The 21518-nt window shown below is 27.5% G+C and overlaps 2 protein-coding genes across 2 annotated transcripts; one reads left to right on the top strand and one right to left on the bottom strand.

Moving 5' to 3' along the window:
- The first annotated feature begins 8089 nt into the window (after nucleotides 1-8089).
- On the top strand, nucleotides 8090-8831 carry LOC123263338. Its single transcript, XM_044726001.1, has 2 exons — nucleotides 8090-8397; nucleotides 8487-8831. Exons 1-2 carry the CDS (start codon nucleotides 8090-8092, stop codon nucleotides 8797-8799), a joined length of 621 nt encoding a protein of 206 aa, XP_044581936.1. The 3' UTR covers nucleotides 8800-8831.
- A 1224-nt stretch (nucleotides 8832-10055) lies between these two features.
- On the bottom strand, nucleotides 10056-21310 carry LOC123263972. Its single transcript, XM_044727015.1, has 3 exons — nucleotides 21274-21310; nucleotides 10171-11423; nucleotides 10056-10070 (listed from the first exon to the last, which is right to left on the bottom strand). Exons 1-3 carry the CDS (start codon nucleotides 21308-21310, stop codon nucleotides 10056-10058), a joined length of 1305 nt encoding a protein of 434 aa, XP_044582950.1.
- Between the last annotated feature and the right edge of the window lie 208 nt (nucleotides 21311-21518).

Below are 21518 nucleotides of genomic sequence, written 5' to 3'. Positions count from 1 at the left end.
TTAATTTACTTTTTTAACTATTTCTTTAATACCGTCCGCGAGGGTTAATTATTAAATTTTAATGCCTATAGCCGTATAAGATTAATAGGTACAGAAAATATGAAGAACAATCATTTCAATAATACGGAGTGATGGAAACTGAAATCCGTAGCGATCGAATAAAAAATTACATTTTCGAAATTTTTAAATATCTCTACAAAAAAAAAGTATCTATTATGAGCCCACGATCGTTACGGCATCGATTGTTGGGAAATAAGTAGTAATTTGTTGTAAAATACTTCTAACAAAATTAATGAGTGCCTTCACTTCAGAAAATTACATTTAGAATTTAAAACTTCAACTTCTGGATCTTTAGAAAATTTCAAATGCATTTTTCCTATTTTTTCTGAAAAGTATATGAAAAGACGAGAATGAAAATTTCGGAAATAGACAGTGATTTCAGACAGTTGTCCAAAAAGATATTCACGAATAACCATGTGAAACTATTGCTTCAAATTCGTTATGTTCAGAGCAGATAATCAAAAAATCTACAAATTTCGTCAGGGAACGTTTTTGATAGAAGTTGATAAATGAAAAAAAAATGAAATATAAAAGTTTTGCCGACCGTTTGATTTTGTTTACATGCCCTTTACAATTCAATTGATCGTTTGATAAGATCTTAAAAAATCACTATTCAACAATTTTTTGAAGACATCAGAATATTAAATTTAATATACTTAATAGTTCGAAATTTTCTTAGAATTCATAACTTTAATTAACGTATGATTCAATAGATGTACATATATAATGTTTAAAATGTAGTACAACTTTGATGAAAAACTTTATCAACATAGATTTAATGACATTTAAAGTAAATACAAATACACTGTAAAGAAACTTATTTTTTTTTTTAATTTATTGAAGACTAGAATTTTTTTGGTTAAAAAACCATTTAAAATGACTAATTATAATTTGAGAAGACTGAAAAGAATATAAATTTTTAACTTTCCGCTAAAAATCTCAGATTTTCAAAAATCGGGAAGTTATTGTTTTCACCCCGTTTTACAAAAATCGAGTTTTCATCAGATCTCGACGTTTGAAGGTCACAGGAAGCTTCCCTGACTATTTTTACGATGATGTCCGTACGTCTGTATGTATGTGTGTGTGTGTGTGTGTGTGTGTGTGTGTGTGTGTGTGTGTGTGTGTGTGTGTGTGTGTGTGTGTGTGTGTGTAAACCTCTTGTAACTTTTGAACGACTTGACCGATTTCATCGCGGTTGGTGTCATTCGAAAGGGCTTCGCTAAACTTAGATTTCCTGGAAATTTGAACCGATTCGGACCGGTAGATGTCGAGAAAACGCAAAAAAAGTGAAAAAAAAAAGTTGTTTTTTTTATTTTTTTAAATTTCTCCGAATTGGCTGAACCGATCGGTCTCAAAAACTAATCAGCTCTTAACCTTGAAAAGCCCGATCGATCGCCACCAAAAACGTTAGAATCGGTTCATGCGTTCGTGAAATGTTGTTGTCGACAAAAATCTAAAAAAGTGTTTTTTGTAATAACTTCGAAATTCATGGCTCGATCGATTTAAATTTAAAAATTTTTCATGGAGCTTCAAAAACTGCGTCGATTGCCGCCAACCGCGTGAAAATCGGTTCATTCATTCAAAAGTTATTGCCGTTTGAAAATTCAAAAAATTGTGTCTTTAAACTGCTATTAGAGTTTTGAGCTCGAAGAGCTCAAATTGACACAAAAACAATATTTTTGAGCTCGAAGAGCTCAAAAACGTAATGTGTAGTTCGAAGCGTTTAAGTACAAAATGAGCGGGAAGTTTCAGGGATGGCCTTTAGGGTGAACCGTTTTTATAATTTTTCTAATATATAAATATACACTTAACATCGTAATTTTTTCTAAGTTTTTTTTTTTTGTAACCAATGATCGAATCATCATTACTTTATTAAATTTTGTTAAATGTTATAGGCATAAAATATGCAAATGTTTTAACAATCGTAGTGAAATTAAATTGTCTTCCAGCTTTACTAGTATTTGAGTTTGATAGAGTACCATCGAACTTAAGTAAAAACACAAAATGTCTCGACCCAAAGCGAAGATGGAAATGCTCCACTTAAATTAGATTAACTAGTCTTAATAACCGCAAGGCGTTAAAAACCATCCATGTGATTAAATTTTAAGTTTTTAGATTAGCCTTTATCGGTCTATCAACTAATTTTGGTTCAACCAAAAAATTATAAATATAGCATAAGTGTGGGTAAAAATTTCTTCTTTTTACGGAAGTAAATAAAGTATTTAGCTTAAGTAGCTCAGTTCATATTTTATTCTTATAGTAAAAAAGTACTGAATGACTTTCCATAATATACATTAAAAAATTACAATCTATAGTTAAACAGTTATTTTTTTTTTATTTATTACAGAGTTTTCTTACTAATATAAAATTCATCGTCACAATTCATCTTAGGGTTATATAAGCTGAAAGAAATTTGATCAAAATTTATATACTATAAGTTTTCTTTTCCAAGAAACATTCAACTGTTCACTCAAAGCTTTTAGAATAATTTATTGATGGACATGCTAAAAAATAATAAACTTGATTTTAATGAAAAATAAACAATTTTTGTATTCAGTCGAATTTGTATGATAAAATCAAATGTCTTTTGCTAAATAAATTCCTATGCATTAAATATAGTACTACATTAATTTTGATATCGACTGCTAGGATTATTGATGCAATAATTCGTGCTTTATCATTTAAATTTAATAATCATTGTCCACAATATCGTCAATCGGTTTCCCAACAATTTGGAAGAGCAAAAACGAAAACTCCTATATCCGTACATATTTTAGTTGCAGGTCTAATACTTTTTAAATCTTTGATAAAAGTTATGTCATTACTTATTTCCACTTCTTTAATATAAGTTGTCTCATAAGCACATTTTTTAATTTTATATAGCTTTATAAAAAAACCTTGAATTTAGTATTAGCTTCGTTGTGGAAATCTATGATTGATAATATCTCGCCGAATTTATTGCCAAAAGATACAACAGAATTACAATATTTAGTATCATTATTGTTTTGACTTTGATATTCGGTTCCATTCATTTTAATTTTAGCATATGAAAACGGATTGTTGACGGAAGCGTAATCTGCCTCTTGCAATACAGTAAGTTCAACTTCTTGGAGCCTTACAATTTCTGGGCTACTTACAACTTGAAAGTCTTTATGAATAACTATTTCCTCAGATAAATTAGGGATTTTCAGAATATTGCAAATAAATTTCTTTGTTTCAGTAGAAATTGAATCACTATAAATTGCCGATTCCACAAATTTTGTCATTAAGAATCGCATAACTACTTGAACAGCTCTTTCATGGGGACTTGTTACTTTATCCATAATTTTTTTATTCCATGATTCATACGTAGATGCATTATTTACCCACATTGGCCCTAAATTTTTAATTGTTTTATTCAAATGAGCTAATAAATGTAAATTATAGCTCATATTTTCCAATCCGAATAATTCTTCGAATTGTGAAATATATTTCTCTAAAAGATGTGCTGCTTTTTCAAGATTAGCAGCTGTTATAGAATCACTATTTAAGTAATGAACAGCTTGAGCTAACAGAGCCAAATGTTTGATATATTTTGAAGGTAATATACCATCCAAACACGGTGCTGCATAATCTAACCAGTTTCTTAGTTCGGATCCTTTCCAGTTGTTAAACGTTTCTACACTTCGGGGTAAACGAGCGCGGCGTGATGGCGGTTTTATGGATAATAGTCGCTTATCAATTACCGCTTTACTGGTCGGGTCACCAACATAGTATGGTGAATCTGTTGCAGTGAAAAATAAATTCGTATGCTGTTTTACAGCTCCTAAAAAAACTGCATGTAAGCTATCGACCGCAAGTCCGTTTGCCAAGTCGAATTCTGGTAGACCTGATAAAGCTGAAATACCTTTTACTCCATTGATGATTGTTTTTGTTTCATAAGCTGCAAGCATATCTCTTCTCATTTCTTCATCTGTTCGCAGATTCGTAGACCAGTCAGTTCTCGGATATACATGTTTGTGTTCCCGATGTTCTCCTTTTGCATAACAAAAAGTGCATCCATAATAGCCATTGAACTGCTTCATTCTTAAAATTAGAGATCTCGCTGGTGAATCAACAATGCATGTTGTTGCAACAAATTTTGACCTCACTTCTTTACCATCAGAAGTTCTCCATAAAATCCCAGTAGTGTATAATTCACGCAGTTCTTTGATCATTGGATCTAATACAAGATTCAATGACGGATGACTTACGTCCACGAAAATGCCAGCTAAAAGCATATGCTTTTTACGTAGGTGTGGGGGTAATTCATTAAATTGCAGATACACAGGCCATGCGCTAGCTTTAGATGATTTAGCGACTTGGCAACCATCTGTGTTTATTGTAAAAGAAAAATTTAATGGATTGTCCAAAAAGTTACCGGGTAAAGATAAATTTTGGTAAAATTGTCCATCAAAAATATCTTCTATTGCCGACGAATCTCTTTTTTCTCGTGTGAACCGGTATTGCAATGACTTATCAATATTAGGTATTTTAAAAAATTCATTTAATTGGCTCTTTAAACTCAACTGAAGAAAATAACGTGCATCTACAGATTTTTTATCAGGACCACATGACTCACAAGTACATGTTTTTGACGGCTTTTTACCTACCCCAATATGCTCTTTACAAACACCACAGCATAAATGACGTTTGATTAATGTATCATCACGATGTAAGACTTTCCATAGAGCTTTCTTTGTTGTCGGTAAATTGTTGTTAGTGTGAGTTATTTTCATCCAAGTAAATATGGATAGCATAGCTTCAAATGAAAAATTATTACGTGTAGAGATGGCAAGAATAGCTAACAAATGATCGTTTTCGGTTAAATTTGGTTTAGATATAAACGGAAAACTAAATGTGGGTGTATTTACACTAAAAAAAGGATTATTTAAGCCGCTCGTATCTTCAGAATCACTGTCACTGCTATCAATGTTACTGTTATCTTCATGATGACGATTGGATTCTACTTCATTTTCGTAAGTACTATTTTCAATCCGCTCTGCATCATTAAACTCCTCTGAGCTATCTGAAAAATAATCTTCAATTTCGCTGCCAGTATTTTCATTTGATTCTTCTACATTAACGGGGTGGATTCGGTCTTCTAAATTCTCTTCCATATGAGGTTGTAGAGACTGATCTAATGATCTAGATTGTTCGATAGAAATAAACATTTTTGAAAATTATTTTATTAAGAACAGTTGAGGAGCTGAGTCTCAAAAGGGTATCATTTCATTTTTGATTAATCGAGATAAGAAACTGGTTATCTTCAATTATAAATATTTGTATTGAACTTTTTCTAATTTAGCTGTAAAGAGCTATCGTTTATGAAGCTGCAATTCGATTTTCATTTATAAATCTTTATAATTCTCGAAGTAATTAATATTTAAAAGTTCAGAAAACTGATCTTTTAAAATATGAAAAGATACCCATTTGAAAATCAGCTCTTCAGTTATGATTTAAATTGAAAAAAAAATATGATTTCTTAGACAATTACAACATTGAAAAGTCATAGTGGATTAAAACGTTTAACAATCAATCCTTTGTAAATTCATTTAACATAAATAATTCATTTAACATAAATTCATTTAAAATAAATAATTTAAAAATATAATTTCTCATTATTTTAGTAATTTAAGTATAAGAGGTTTATAGATAAATAATAATTCTTGAGTTGTAATTTCTATTGATATTGTGATAGTTTTCAATATAAGCATATATATAAGCAACTTATTTTTAACCCGATCTGTTCTACTTTAGTTGGAATTATTTTTCATCATTTTTGGTCAAATTTTTAAACCCATGTATTTAATGAAAATTTGAAGAAAATTCGTTTTATTTTTGTATTTAATTACTCAAGTTTAAAACAATATTTTACTCTTGAAAAATATGAATTGACGACTGTTGAAACGCTAATGATTGAAATTTAGAACGTCATTTTTATTGAGATAAGTCAAGTTGTTTGAAAAAGTATTAATATCAGTGAAAAAATAGACATAGATTTGACTGATCTACTTGTAAAATTTTTTTATCTAGATTAGAATCTTCTTAATACGTGATTCTTTTTGTTAAAATAATAGCTTTTTAGATCTTATGATAGTTCTCTAAATTTTTCATTCTTTTAATTTTTGAGTACAGTACTATTTGAAAATAAACAGCCGCTTATCAATGCTGAAGTAAGATCAGTTGGAAAATGTTATTATCAAAATAAAATAGTTTTATTTAATAATTATTGTATACTTTAAATCTAATTTTTTTGCTAAAATTCTGTAATTTCGATCAAGTTATATGACATGATGGCTAAAGTTAAATATATAAAATTACTATATTTGATAGATATAGGATTTAGTAAATAAGATTGTATTATAGTTTACCTTCTACTTATGATTTGATTTGATGTATTTTCCAAAATCGATGATGAAGGTACTGATGAGGATGATGATGATGTTGATGGGAGGGATGTTCTCTATTTAAAAATTTAATGCATTAAAAGTTTGTTTTCTTTTTACAAGTATAGTTAGTTCTCCATGTTCAGAAAAAAACATTCAAAGTGAATAAATCATTTAAAAAAATATTAAAATATTTCAATCTTTGTTTCATACAGATATCCACTGTACATCGAGAAAATCTTTTTAATATTTCTATTAGAGGCTTCATTGGGTGCATAAACTTTAATAAATCTTAATCAAGCAAAATTTATTCAGACTAAATCGGCTGCCTAATTTCAAAACACAGTAAGGGATATATTTTCAAAATCGATGTTTTAGCATTTTTCATTCTAATGGAGTCATGTAAAGATAATTCAATTAATGAATTCAAGATTTATGTAAGTATTGTGATGTTAAACGATCGAAGTCGAAAACTTTCTTACCCCATCTAAAGAATCGAAAAATACATAAATATGAGTTTTAGAGATGCATTGCGTTAAATATTCAATAAATTATTTGAAAATGAGTTTTTTCTCTCAATTAATAATTAATTATTAGTAGTAAAAGCAAAATGAGACCAAAGTTTTTTAAAGGATTATTAATTAATCAAGTAAAAAAAAAGTAAAATATACTTATTTTGTAATTTTACCTGGGTTATAAAATTACTGAAAGTCATTTTATAGTAAAAGTTCTACAATTAAAAGCAATATTATCAGCTTTAAAATTGGGGTTTGAGAAATTAGTTGTTTCTTCTCAGTCGAAATTTCTTTGAAATAACATCACTAAATCTGATGCAATTTTTGAAAATTTTGAGTAGCTTGCGTTTCTGTAGTAACTGACTGGTTTTATTTTTCTTTCAATTTAAACAAAAAATGTTCAACTAAAAAATTAGTAAATTACTAATGACTGAAAATCGATCCTCATAAAAAAATCGTGCGTATTATATCGTTATCTACGTAGGTTTGAAAGTTGAAGTATACACAACATGCATTTATAGTAAGTTTTTTAGTAAATCCATCAGTATATATTTCTTTTATATCGACAGTTCATATTCAAGATTTAGAAGTGTTAATGAGGTGTGTTAATTAGAGTCTCGTTATAAGTAAATCCTCTTCAATAATTTTCCATCAAATTATTATTTCTATAGAAGAATTATAAGTCAAAATATCAAACTTCAATAAAAGTATCGCACTACACATAAAACAAAAGGATACATAGATTTTGATAAATTTATTATTTCTATTTAAACATTTTTGAAAGCAATTTTTAATCACCTACAAGGAATGATTTGAATAAATAATTTGTATAATATTCTCTTGATGCACGGAAAAAAACTGTAGCTGCTATTCGCTCTGTGCGCGACTTCAGCGCCACGGTATACGTTTGAACTATAGGGGGCTATTATAATACATTTTATTATATTGGGATCTCTGGCAGAGGCGTGGCTTAGAAAATTTCCTCTAGCGGCAAAAATATGAACTGGAGTCAGTAGGTCACTTTGCATTGTGCTTATAAACAAACGTGGATAGTATCCAAAAATATTTTCATAAAATTATAATTTTTTTATAATTTAAGAAAATAAAATGAAAATTACGTTACAAGAAATTTGCAAATTTGCTTGCACAAAACCAAGCAATAAAAATTTCGTTGGTGGTGAGAGTGTTTTAAATGCTGGACATGTGATAAAGTGTGGGCAAGTACCAAATAGTGATTGTAATAATATAAGTATTTTGGCTTTTTGTTTACAAACATCTCATATTAAAGACAATCCGCATGAAATAACAGGTGAAATAATACAAGACGGTCGAATAATTGGAATGAGTTGTTCATGTAAGGCTGGTTTAAGTGGTATATGTAAACATGTCGTTGCAGTATTGCTCTATTGTAACCGGTAAGGTATTTTTTGACATTTACATAACCAATTGAGATTATTCTATTATTCCAACAGTTTGTTTACTATAAGTGGTTTTTATTTTACAGAAATGATTTGGAGAGCTTGCAAATGATCACTTGCACTGATAAAAAGTGCGTATGGAACGAACCTCATAAATCGTCATTAGAAAAATATGAAGGCAAGCCATTGGACCAACATGAGTGTTTTTCATTATCAATAAAAAAAAATTTAAAAGCCAAAAATCGAAAAAAAAAAAGTAACGAGACTAAAGCTAACGATGACGACACTAAATCCAAGGATGTCAATGAAAATTCCCAGTTATCTGAAGAGCAAAATACTCAATTAAGAAATTTAATGGTTGCTAGACTTGGGTCTTCTGCTTTAGCTTTACACATGTAAATTTTTTACAAGATTTTTATTTGTATATAATATTTTCGTAATCAATTTTTAAAATAATCTATATTATCAATTTATATTATTTACATATTATAATCTTCAAATTCATATTACTTTATTTACACATTTTTTATGAATTGGAAAACTTTTTATACAAAAGAATCATGTTTTTTTTTTATACATATCAAACTACTACGTAAATTAATTTTTAATTACCAAGTCTAATTTTTTGTCAAGTTTAATAAGAAACTATTATCAATAAATTTTTTTGAAATTTCAATGATTTAGTGTTTTCATTATATTATATTCTTTACTTTCTTTTTTATTTTCAGAATTGGAAGGCATGAGGCTATCCAAATTTCAAACAATAATAATAAAGCTATAATTTGCTTAGAAAAAATTCAAGCTATTTTTAATAATCAAAAAACTTCTGCTTTTCTCGATAAACTAGCAAAGATTACAGTGAATCCTCTTCAAGAGTGTTGTAAAAAAATACTCGACCAATTAAATGGAGATGTTCAAGTCATTTGCAAAGAAACTGCTGAATTTTATTCTGTTTGGAAGAAAGAAAGACAATTTAGGATCACAGGCAGCGATCCAACTTATAGGCTATTTACTTATAGAAATAATAAACAGCCCGATTGGGAGCAGAAATCATTAAAATATTTTTATCCAACCGCGATATCTAACTGTTATACTAAATATGGGTTAATTAATGAACCCATTGCACGTGAGCTATATGAAAAATCTTCAAATTGTAAAGTTGTTGAATGCGGTCTTATTGTTGCACATAATAATCCTTGGCTCGGCAGTTCACCTGATGGTATTGTGTTTGATGATCTTAAACCTTTAAAAATGATTGAAATTAAATGTCCCTACAATGGTAAGAAAAAAACCTTACAAGAAGTTATTCCATCTTTAAAGTATTTGGTGACTGAAAATAATCAACTAACTTTAAAAAAACAACACCCCTATTATGCTCAAGTACAAATAGGTATGGCTTTATTAAATGTACTCACGACTGATTTTATAATTTATACTTCATTCGACGATAGATTGCTTATAATACCTATTAGTTTTGATATAAAGTACGGTGAAAATTTATTACATTCTTTAAAAAAAATTTATTTTAATAAAATGGTTCATGTAATATGTAAACACGGTGATAAACAAAAACAAGATTAGAATATTTCTATTTTTAATAACTGTTATATTTATTATGTAATTTATAAAAGTTAAAAAGTTTATAAATTAAAGTTTTATGACGTTCTGAGCTGTAATAAATAATATAAAATAAATTACATATTATTATAAATAATTCGTAGTCTAAAAATAAAACTTATCATTTTTTAGTATTGGGGCACTTAAATTTACTAGACCACAGATGACATTAAAAATTTCTTCAACTTTACTGAGAAGACACATTGGCATTGTGTGACTTAAAATATTGAAACATTTTAATCTTTGATTACTGCGTTCTATATGAACGCGAGCTTTTGCAACATTATGGTTCAATAATGCTTCAGTCTTGGAAAATTGAGCTTTATCTCCAAGAAATAAGGGTGATATAAAAGTCACGTCATGTTCTTTACACTGATTTTCAACAGTGAATCCTCTGTCTGCTAATAATGAATCATTTTTGTCCATTTTTTTTAATAAATTACTTTGCTCGAAAATCATATTATCCGAAACGCGTCCACCGTAAGGTTTGCTAACAAAAGAAATTAATCCAGCTGGTGTCACGCCAGTCATAAACTTTACAGTGTACGTACTTTTATAATATGAGTAAGTTTGTAATTGACAACATAATTTTGAAGGTCTCTGTATGCGAATCTCTGTACAGTCAACTACGACGCGAACATTTTCGAAGCCTTTAAAACATTCCGGCATATTTTTTAAAATATTGTCTTTTGTTGGCCAATAGATAGCAAGTTTCAAACACAGATTTAAATTGTCTATCATATCGAAAATAATATCTTTACAGGTATCATTAGAGCATTTAAATAAAATTGCTAATACAGCGTAAGATAAATTTTGCTTTAGTTTCATAAAAGTCATCAAAATCATTTCTCGCAATTCAAATCTTGAAGATGTTTTATGCTTTGGTCGTACGGTTGCTACTAATTCCTCAAGTAAATTTAATACTTCAAAAGTGGGAATTCCAGTCAGTGTACTTAACTCTTCTTTTGATGTAATTAAAGAGGAGAATTTTTGAATCATCAAGTCACTTTGAACTTGTATCCCGATACTTTTGAATAACATTACTGCATTTTCCTCAGTTGAAATTGATATTGAATGAGTTTCATTGTGATTTAAGTTATTGCTAACTTCCTTCTCGTTTCTATCGTCATCTTTTTCTTCTTCTTCTTGTTCATCGCCTTGTTTTTTTCCTTTCTCCTGTTCATCCTCTTGTTTGTCTCCTTCCTCCTGTTCATCGTCTTGTTTCTCATTAAGATTTAACTCTTCAATGTCATTAATTGTCAATAACTTTTTTTTAATTGATCGCCTACGTATCCTTTCTTCTCGAGAATCTGTTGAAGGACAAGCACATTCTTTAGATGATCCTAAAGGAAGATTCTGAGTGGGAACACTTGTTTTTTTCAAATAAGAGCGAGTTGAACCAATATCTACAACAATACATAAAAATAATATATGCATAAATTAATTTATTAAATGAAAAATTCATAATTACCAGAAAAAATAATTGTTAAAAGTACTTACGTGATGGTAAAAAATCATCCTTAATAAAATGGAGTGAACAGACTCTCATACTGGGAGTTACACTTTTTCCAATTTTCAACGCTCGTATCCAAGCTAAACGTCTATAAATCAATTCTTTCTCACCAAATTTGTTTATTCTATAAACAAAATCTTTATTGGAGGGTGGAAAATGGAAAAACTTAATTTTTTCATCACGACAAGCTTTGCTTTTACAATCAAATACACAACAACATACTTTACTTTTATTTTTTTTTGCTGGGAATTCCATAACCAAAAAAAGTTTTTTAAAACTATTTTTAAATTTTTAGATTCTAATTTTTATTAATTTTCACTTTAAATAATATTCAATCAAATGATAAAATTTTAAATATAATTATTTCCACATAAATATTTGTATACTTGCAATCAGCTGTTATCAATTCGACCTACCTACTCTGATATTAAATTTCGCCACCAGATAGCGTACCCGAGTGCTAGAGATCCCAATATTGAATTGCTGTTAGTAATAATAATATTAAATAATAAATAAAAGAATGCTTTATTAATTAAAGGGAGTATTTATAATAATGATTTCTTACCGTAAAGTGTTCTTGTGCACTAAAGAATAAAATGTAAGTATAGTTAATACCGAAAAAGTAGATGAAAATTAATTTAGCAGATATTTAATCATTTTAAAAATTTTTCTAATAAATAAATTACTGGATAAAAAATTAAGAAAAAAAATTGGACATTTAGAAAATTAAATAAATTAAAAATGCAATTTAAAAAAAAAAAATTTCGGAACAAATTTTTTTGTTAAATAAAATTAAAAAATGGTCGAGTGACAGCTAACTTTAATATCACAAAAAGTAGCATAGAAGTTAGCACACAAAGATTGGTTAACGTCATATTGAAATCGAATAAAAAGAAAATAGAAAAAAAATTTATTTTAACCCTTTAGAGTCTGACCTTGAAACCCCACTCTTGGGTCTTACTATGGATTTGCGCTCTCCCCACTACTCTCACGCGAAGACGTTTCAAGATCCTCTGACTCTAAAGGGTTAAAATTAAAATTATAATAAAACTTGAATAAACATTTAATTATTTTTTTTTTTATAAATAAATTTTGATTCCACGAAATTATCAAAATCTTTCATTGTTTCAAAATTTTATAAATTAAAAGTGCTGATTGTTTTTGAGTATAGAAAAATAGATTGTTTGCTAACTAAAATTTACATATTAAAATTTACATATTAATATTAAAGCTGATAAAACTTGTTGATTGATTAAATTTATCATTTTTATTTTATTTTTTCCTTTGATTTATTTTCCAACTTGCTGTTGGAAATTTATAAAAATGACAAGTACATTTTCTACTTTAATTCTTACAACTTACAACACAAGAACTTTTGTGACTCATTTTATGTATGTCTTTTTAAATAAATTTTAAATGATAATTCGCTTGTATATTTATCTAACTCGAAACATAAAAATATCCCTCCTTAGTATCGGATATAGCCACTCGTGGTGCTGACGGTAAATAAGTGTTTCCCCCACCATGGCTTCGTACTGAGCGAATAGGGGTTAAGTCTGTGGATACGACATTCCATTTCCTGTAGCTGCAACAGAATTAGACCTGTAGCAGCTTCTGTTGTAGTTACAAGCCTAGTTTGTAGTAACTACAGATCTAATTTGATTGTAGCTACACATAAAAAACGAATTTCTTGCGCCAAGAAAATTTTTATGAAAACGAAAATTATTTTGGAACAAGAAAAAATTTTCTTGACTCAAGAAAATTTTCCTGCCCAAGAAACTTTGACTTCATTCAATAAATTTTCAACTTTCCTTAATATTTTCTTGAGCCAAGAAAATTTACACTCCAGTCAAGAATTTTTTTTTTGAAGTAAAACTTCTTTAGGCGCGACTAGGGAGTAACTCAGATTTTTTTTCTGACGGAAGTAACGCTTACTATAGTCTGTGTAGTTTCCGCCATTTAAAAATAATAATTTGGATTGGTCGTAAGTAAATGTCATATACTCCACGCTTCTTGACTTATGCGCCAGCTAGTGGCAAATATCATAATTAATTAGGATTCTTTATTTCCAATATTTTAAAACAGATCAATTGTGAATAGCAAAGTGAATAAAAATTCAACAATTTTTAAAAAATTATTTTAAATTGCAAAGTTTTTTAAAAATTTCTAAATATACTTGTTTATTTATTACTTTTGAAAATAAATAAATTATTAATAAATTCTCTGACGATTGCGACATTCTATAAAATTCATTTTGGAAAATCCAAATGTGTACGACTCATAATGCTCATTTAATTATGAAATATCCACAGATTCGGTAGAATCTGGCGCCAAGTTCCGTTCAAATCTGCTGTAAACGGAGCGCCAGACTACCGACTGTGTTTACTGTAAGCAGAACGGTATTTTGAGGTTGCAAAATTTTATTTAATTCTACGGTACTTCTCTTTCCTAAATTGTATATTATAACAGTAATTCATACTTTATTTGACTGTTATTAATCAATTATATTCACTTATAACAATTAATCTACTTGAAATTATTAAATTTAATCAGCACAAACTATAGCAACGCAAAAATTTCGATCCTGACTTTTTTTTCGATGGGCAAAGTGATCTGCCACAGACTAAATAATTCGAGAATGCATAGTAATCCTTCATTAGATGGGAAACTACAGTTAAAAATAGATATTTCACAGCTTGCATCTACACCCGCCAGGGTGCGCTGGAATTATTGTTACATAAACTGTAGTTTCAAGGGGATAGTTTGCTATAAAAAATGCAACCAACGCGAGATTTGATTAAGTTGGTACCAATTGTAAATTTTTATTATAATTACAAAAAATACTAAAATCCGAACAAAAACAGTTTCACTGTAAAAAAATCGCGCCAAGTCCACGTTCATAAGACTATTAAGAAAAAAAAATTTGTTTTTTTCTTTACAAAAATATATAAAATTAAAAAATTAAAAATCAAGTAACCGATATGATTTTTATGATTTTCGAAATTAAAAATTTTGTTATAAATTTAAAAATTAAGAAAAAAATTTTGGAACGTACTTGGTGTGCGTCATTGTGTACTTCAAGTTTTTTAAATTTTGCAACCGCGCACACTAAATACGTTCCAAACTTTTTTTTTAATTTTTAAATTTGTAACAAAATTTTTTTTTAATTTCTGAAAATCATAAACAATCATATCGGTTACTTGGATTTTTTAATTTTTTTATTTTATATATTTTTGTAAAGAAAAAAACAAATTTTTTTTTCTTAATAGTCTTATGAACGTGGACTTGGCGCGATTTTTTTTACAGTGAAACTGTTTTTGTTCGGATTTAAAAAAAAAAAAAAAAAACATAAGTCGTTCAAAATAAGTTGCCTAAAAAACAGCTGTACTAGGAAGATAATGCACAGGCGCCCCTGGTGAAATAAATGTACATAATTTGTATAGATATATCACCATCCATGTAAATTTCACTGTAGATATATAGTCTTCTGGCTTTTTTATTTTATTAATTGTACATGAATAACACTGAATTACCTAACCATTCGCATTCGGTGGCCTACAATTATCCTAAAGAATTAAAAAAAAAAATTTAACTTAATTGATGCATTTTTTCGCAAGTTATAGTGTTTTCAGAGTTTCATACATGACGGACAGGAAAATTTTTTTAACTATTTTAAGGTTTTTTTCCTTTTCTAGTAAACTAAATCACTTTTTGAAAAGTGTCAAATGAATATCCATTAAATTATCTTGACAATATTATGCAAAGTATCGGTGATCGTCTCTTTTTCTCTTGCAAAAATTTCTCGCGACAAAAATTGTCAGCAATAATTTCTTGTACAATATTTTTTCACACAAGAACCATGATAAAAGGGCCATGTTAATGTTTTTTTTTAGAAATAATTGTACTTAATTGTAAAAAATTGTGAGAAATTTTTGCTGAGAAATTTTGGCGAAATTAATAAAGGTGGGGAGCCAAATATAATTGGCTGAAATAATATTTCAGTGATATATGCCGTCAACGCCAAAGAAGTTTTACTTCAATCGCGCGTAAAGGTTACACGCACACACTTTTTTTTCAGAGTAGTTGTAGTATAGATACAGAAATATCACTGTCAAATTTGCTGTCGGTGAGAAAGTGAGTCACTACATTTTTTTAATTTCTTAGCCAATTAAAAACAAATTTTTTTTGAAGAAAAAAAAAATTTTGGAATTTTTTTATTTTTCTTCAATTTACCAAGTTAATACTAATACGGAATTAAGAGAAAAGTGGAAAAAAATTTTTTTTTTCATTTTTGATAAAAATCATGACCTTTTCAGAGCAAAATTCTTGCTCCTGTAATTTTTTCTTCTATTAATCTTTTATATATATATATATTAGAGTGGTCCAAAAAAAAAAAAGTTTTTTGCCTATCATCTTAAAAGCTTCTCTAAAACATAAAAAAAATTCTCTTCAAAGCGCGGCTTGATATCTCAATTCTTTATGAAGCTCAATGAATTTTTATTTCCCTATTTAAATAACACGTAAAAAAATTTTATTTACACTTTCATCCTATAAAACTACGAAAAAATATTTTTTTTGTATTTTTCGTCAATTATTCTTGTAGGAAATTTAATTTTCTACAAAAAAATACTGAGGTAGTTTTTTCGTCATCTTAACGAGTAAAAAGTTATTGAGCTTTAAATACTTGCACAAAAGAAAATTCAAATGAAGATAGTTTCAAAGCAACTTTTTGAAAACTTTTTTGGTAACTGCATGTATTTATTTCAAAATTTATCAAACTAGACTGTCTCTAATATAATTAACACATGTCTTTTGGTGAAGTATTAACTAAGAATTATGAATAATTTCTCTCATTACAATTTGGATATTTTTTCCTATGAGTAGTGATTTTTTAAAATTGAACTTGAATTTCATTACGGAATCTGAATCAAGAGCAAGCTAGTACTTCCGGATGTATACTGAAGTTATTTTTTATTTAAGAACATGTAGGACAGGTAGAACAGGTGAATATTTAAATTTTGAACATGATGCTGGGACACTTTTTGACCGAATTAAAAATCATGAAACTTTGCAGGAGTACGTAAATAGAAGTCCTTCGTGGATTGATTCTTTTATTTTTGAATTTAATCATTAAAAGAAAAATGATAAATAAACAGGTAGAGTTCGTGCGTAAAACTACCTTATCTCAGGAGTCATCACATATTTAAGTAAATAAGCTTGACTATAAAGAAATTGCTAATAAACTTACAATCAATATAATCTTTGAGACTGATTTAATTTTTTGGTTTTTTCTTATTTTAGTTTATATGACTTATAAGACATAATTATTAAAATGCAGCTAGGTTAGGGTAAAAAACTAATTGTCAACAAAAAATTAAATTTACTACATATCTTCATGTAGGCCGCAAGAGAGTGCTAAAAGTAAATTATCTAGTTCAATTTTTTTAAGCAGTGATTAGAGTATTTACAAAGTCTGGTAATCTCCTTCAGTGCATTTTACATGTGGTTCAAATAAACAAACCGATATATTAAATTGTTATTTGTTGTCACTGGTCCAGACTGAATTACCGATATCAGACTGTATACAATGTTTTTAAGAAAAAAATATAAATTACATAATTAAATACTTTGAAACAGAAAATGTGATACAACGTGGATTCTAAAATCATATCTGATTGAATTTTCTTTTATTGCGGGTATTTAAAGCTTAATAACTTTTTACTCGTTAAGATAACAAAAAAACTACTTTAGTACTTTTTTGTATAGAATTAAATTTCCTACAAGGATAATTGACGAAAAATACAAAAAAAAATTTTTTTCGTAGTTTTACCGGATAAAAACGTAAGTAAAATTTTTTTACGTGTTATTTAAATGGGAAAATAAAAATTCATTGAGCTTCATGAAGAATTGAGATATCAAGCTGCGCTTTGGAGAGAATTTTTTTTATATCTTAGAAAAGTTTTTGAGACAGCAGCACTTGAAAAAAAAATAAAAATGTTTTTTTTTGGACCATTCTAATATATAATATATATATATATATATATATATATATATATATATATATATATATATATATATATATATATATATATATATATATATATATATATATCTATATATATATATATATATATATATATATATATATCCGAATAAAAACAGTTTCACTGTAAAAAAATCGCGCCAAGTCCACGTTCATCAGACTATTAAGAAAAAAAAATTAGTTCTTTTCTTTACAAAAAGACAAAATAAAAAAATTAAAAAATCCAAGTAACCGATATGATTGCTTATGATTTTCGCAAATTAAAAAATATTTTGTTGTAAATTTAAAAATTAAAAAAAAAATTTTGGAACGTATTTAGTGTGCGCGGTTGCAAATTATTTTACTTTTGATGAAATTCGTAAAATCTATTTACTAGGACTTTAAAAAAATTGAAATACACAATGACGCATATATATATATATATATATATTAGGGTGGCGCAAAAAAACCGACTATTGTTTTTTCGAGTCTCGAGTTAAAAAATGTTAGTTTTTGATGTTTTAAGAGCCCTCACCAAAGGACAGCTCAAAAAAAAAATTTTTAAGAGGTCACTCCAAATTTTTCAAAATTTCAAAAATCGTCAAAAATCGAGTTTTTCTTTTTTTAAAATTTTTATTCTCGTTTTGGTATAATTTTATAGACTAAAAAAAAATAAGTTTCTGAAAATTTCAGTTCAAAATTTAAATTTTGAAAGGTCGCTCATAATTTTTTTCAATTTATTAGTGCATTGGTTTAGATTTTTCGAGCGACCTTTTACTATTCAAATTAAAATTCCATACATTTTTTTTTTTTTATTTAGTACAATAATCGATAAAAATACATCACGAGATAAACTAAAAATCAAGCACAACATAGAAAATAAAATTTTTTTTTTAATTTAATAATTTTATTTAATCAACTGCCAGGCGTGGGTTCAAATCCCAAGCAGCTAATGTCTTCTATTGGGGTATAGTTTAGTAGAATCTATGCAATTTTTACTTGATTGCTTCTATTAAGTAAAGTTATAGCCATCTGAAACCAATCAAATTTTAGAAAACTACAGTTTTCAGATGGCTAGAACTTTTTTCTCGGAACTTCGATTTCCTTCAAATTTTCAGAAAAGATGCTTTATTATGTTCCTAAAATGCCCTGAAAATTTGGGCTAGGGAATCAAGCTTGTATTCAAGTTATGAATTTTTTAATATTGCAAAAATGGTGTTAAATATAATAAGGAATGTCTTAATAGTCATCACTTAAGGAGGTATCGGCGTTAAGTCGAAATAATGAGATCAATTCAAAATTTTTAGGGTCAATAGAAATATATTTAATACGTGATGTGTTAAAATTTCAGAGACCTAAGGTTCATAGTTTATTTATAAAACAAGATTAAAAATAGGTCATTTAACATTGTTATGACGTACCAGATATCACACTTACTCTTGTTTTAGTAAATTTCATGATAAAAAAATAATGAGAAAGCTTTGAAAAACTCATTGTAAAAAAAAAAAAATTAGCAAAAATTATTAAAAAAATAAAATTAAGTTGAGGGTACTTAGTTATGAAAATAATTGAATTTGAAAAATCTAAATTTAAAAAAATAGTCAGCCATAGCAAGTGTGGGCTATTTTGACGGCAACGCTGCAAATGGTGGATCACACGGGGAATTTGAAGCTTCAATAAAATAAGTTTTAAGAAATATCAAATAGGTTAAGAAAAGTATTATCAAATCATCATTATTTAGTATAAAATATAACATAATTAAACAATGAATATTTTAATGCTTTAATATTTGAATATTTTTAATAGCATTACTTGTAAACATAACATACACGTACACATCACAATACAAATAGAGCAGTCAACGCATGCGCAACCGCGATAAAATTTATTGTGTTGCCAAACTTTTTACCTCCTTAAGTGATGACTATTAAGAAATTCCTTATTAAATTTAACACCATTTTTGCAATATTAAAAAATTCATAACTTGAATACAAGGTTAAAATCAACTGATAAATATAATTTACGACATAGTTTAATCATTAGATGATTTTTAGAAACTCAACTGTTAAGCTTATGCGATATTTCGTAAAATAAAAATTAAATAATAAGGTTTTGTCATCAAAAATTAGCAAAATCGATACAAAAACTTTATGATGTATTCTCGTTTTCCTAATATCATCAACAAAAATATAAGTAAATAATAATTGAAGCAAGATACTGAAACGAGCAGGTGTAAAAATTGATGCATATCAATTCAAGTTAGCAAAAACTACTGATAATAAAACCAGCCAGCAAATTGTTAGCTATTTTTGATGAGAGTTTATTGAATGTACTAATCAGCTCAGTGATAAGTTAACATGGGGTAATTAAACAACAATTGAAATAAAAAATTTTATTTTTAATGAACTTACTTCTTCCAAATACCCTTGAGGTAGAAAACTAAATAATGTATCTTTTGGATACAATTTCAGGTAGGTTTTCAATTTTTTCTTATTTCTTTTGTAGATTGCGGTTCGAGTTTTTCCACGACTGTCACTCATGATGCTAAAATATTAAATCCTGAAATAGATATGAATACTATAAGTAATGAAATTAATTATATAATGTACAAAAAAATTATAAGTAATTATGAATCTAATTTATTTAACTGCTTAGTAAGTAGAGTTTTTATAAAATAAAAAAAAATTTGACTTTTATCTTTCACTCACAAATAAAAGAGTTTCTCTCAAATATTTCAGAAATTGTCGAGTGTTGTCTTTAGTTATTCCCTTCTTTCTATACAAGTATACTTATGTATATATATATATATATATATATATATATATATATATATATATATATATATATATATATATATATATATATAAGATTAGATATATCCAAAAATTTAATCCAAAAATATATTAAAAAATTAGTCTCTAGCATATAAAAAAAGAAAAATAAGTATTCACAAATTTCACAACAAAAAATTAACTTAAATATTAAATGAATTAAATTAGTGTATAAGTCCATTATAATCAGTTTTGTTATTTATCATAATCAACAGGCAACATTCTAATTTTTTTTATTTCACTAAAGTAATTAAAAAATTTTAACATAACACAAATTGATAATTGTTCAAATACAAAAAAAAATTAGTTTTTTCAATTTGATTATCGAGTATGTTAAATTTATGATCGCAGGAGATAAATGAATTTTTTTGTTCTTTTTAATACTTGGAACTTTAAAAAAAAATTGAATTAATAATCCTCAAATAAACTTTGTATCATTCTAAAGTCAACTTACCTTTACATCCAAAATGCAACAAAAAAATGAACTTTTTATTATAACCTTGCAAGTGTATAACACATCAGCTTTAAAACGTGTGCGGTTTCGGTTTATGTTGATTAAATAATTACAAAAATCTTATGGGTAATTACAGCTCTTAAAATTCAATCAACAGTATATAAATTTATATATTTTTTATACTATTGTGATTTAAATATTGTTATTTTATAACGCACAATTCAATACGATGTATATTCACAATAATGAAGCACTTTTGCATTTACTGAAGTTGGTCTCGAAAGATCGAATAGTCGAGAAAGATCTGAAGCTTTTTGATCGACATGGCGTCATAGAAAAAGCTGGTCCCTGTTTTCCCGTTACACCCCGCAACTATTTTGCTCCACAGATCTACAAACATGTAACTGCGCACTTGCGCACGCAAGTCCGAACATACCTGCGCAAGCTATTTCGCTTCGAGTCACAGTCGTCATTGTCATTCAACCACAACGTAAAGTTTCGATAACAACCGGCGTTTCTATGAGAATTACATATTCATTTAATATATTACATGCCCTATCATTACAATAAACCATTAGCAAATCTAACAGTAAGTATTTTATTTTTCAATATTATTTTTCAATAGTTAATAATTAAACAAGATTCAAAATTACAGTATAGTTACATGAATAACTTTAAAGA

The sequence above is a fragment of the Cotesia glomerata genome, linkage group LG4 (assembly GCF_020080835.1).
Source record: "Cotesia glomerata isolate CgM1 linkage group LG4, MPM_Cglom_v2.3, whole genome shotgun sequence".
Taxonomy (NCBI): Eukaryota; Metazoa; Arthropoda; class Insecta; order Hymenoptera; family Braconidae; genus Cotesia; species Cotesia glomerata.
This window is presented reverse-complemented; position numbering and strand designations above follow the sequence as displayed.

Bases quoted from the DNA above. Each gene is read 5' to 3' on its own strand.
- LOC123263972 (XM_044727015.1), bottom strand. From the start codon at position 21,310: ATGACGACTGTGACTCGAAGCGAAATAGCTTGCGCAG. The intron at 11,424-21,273 runs GTATGTTCGGAC...GTATTGTTGTAG, and splicing joins AAGCGAAATAGCTTGCGCAG to ATATTGGTTCAACTCGCTCT.
- LOC123263338 (XM_044726001.1), top strand. From the start codon at position 8,090: ATGAAAATTACGTTACAAGAAATTTGCAAATTTGCTTGCACAAAACCA. The intron at 8,398-8,486 runs GTAAGGTATTTT...TTTATTTTACAG, and splicing joins GTATTGCTCTATTGTAACCG to AAATGATTTGGAGAGCTTGC.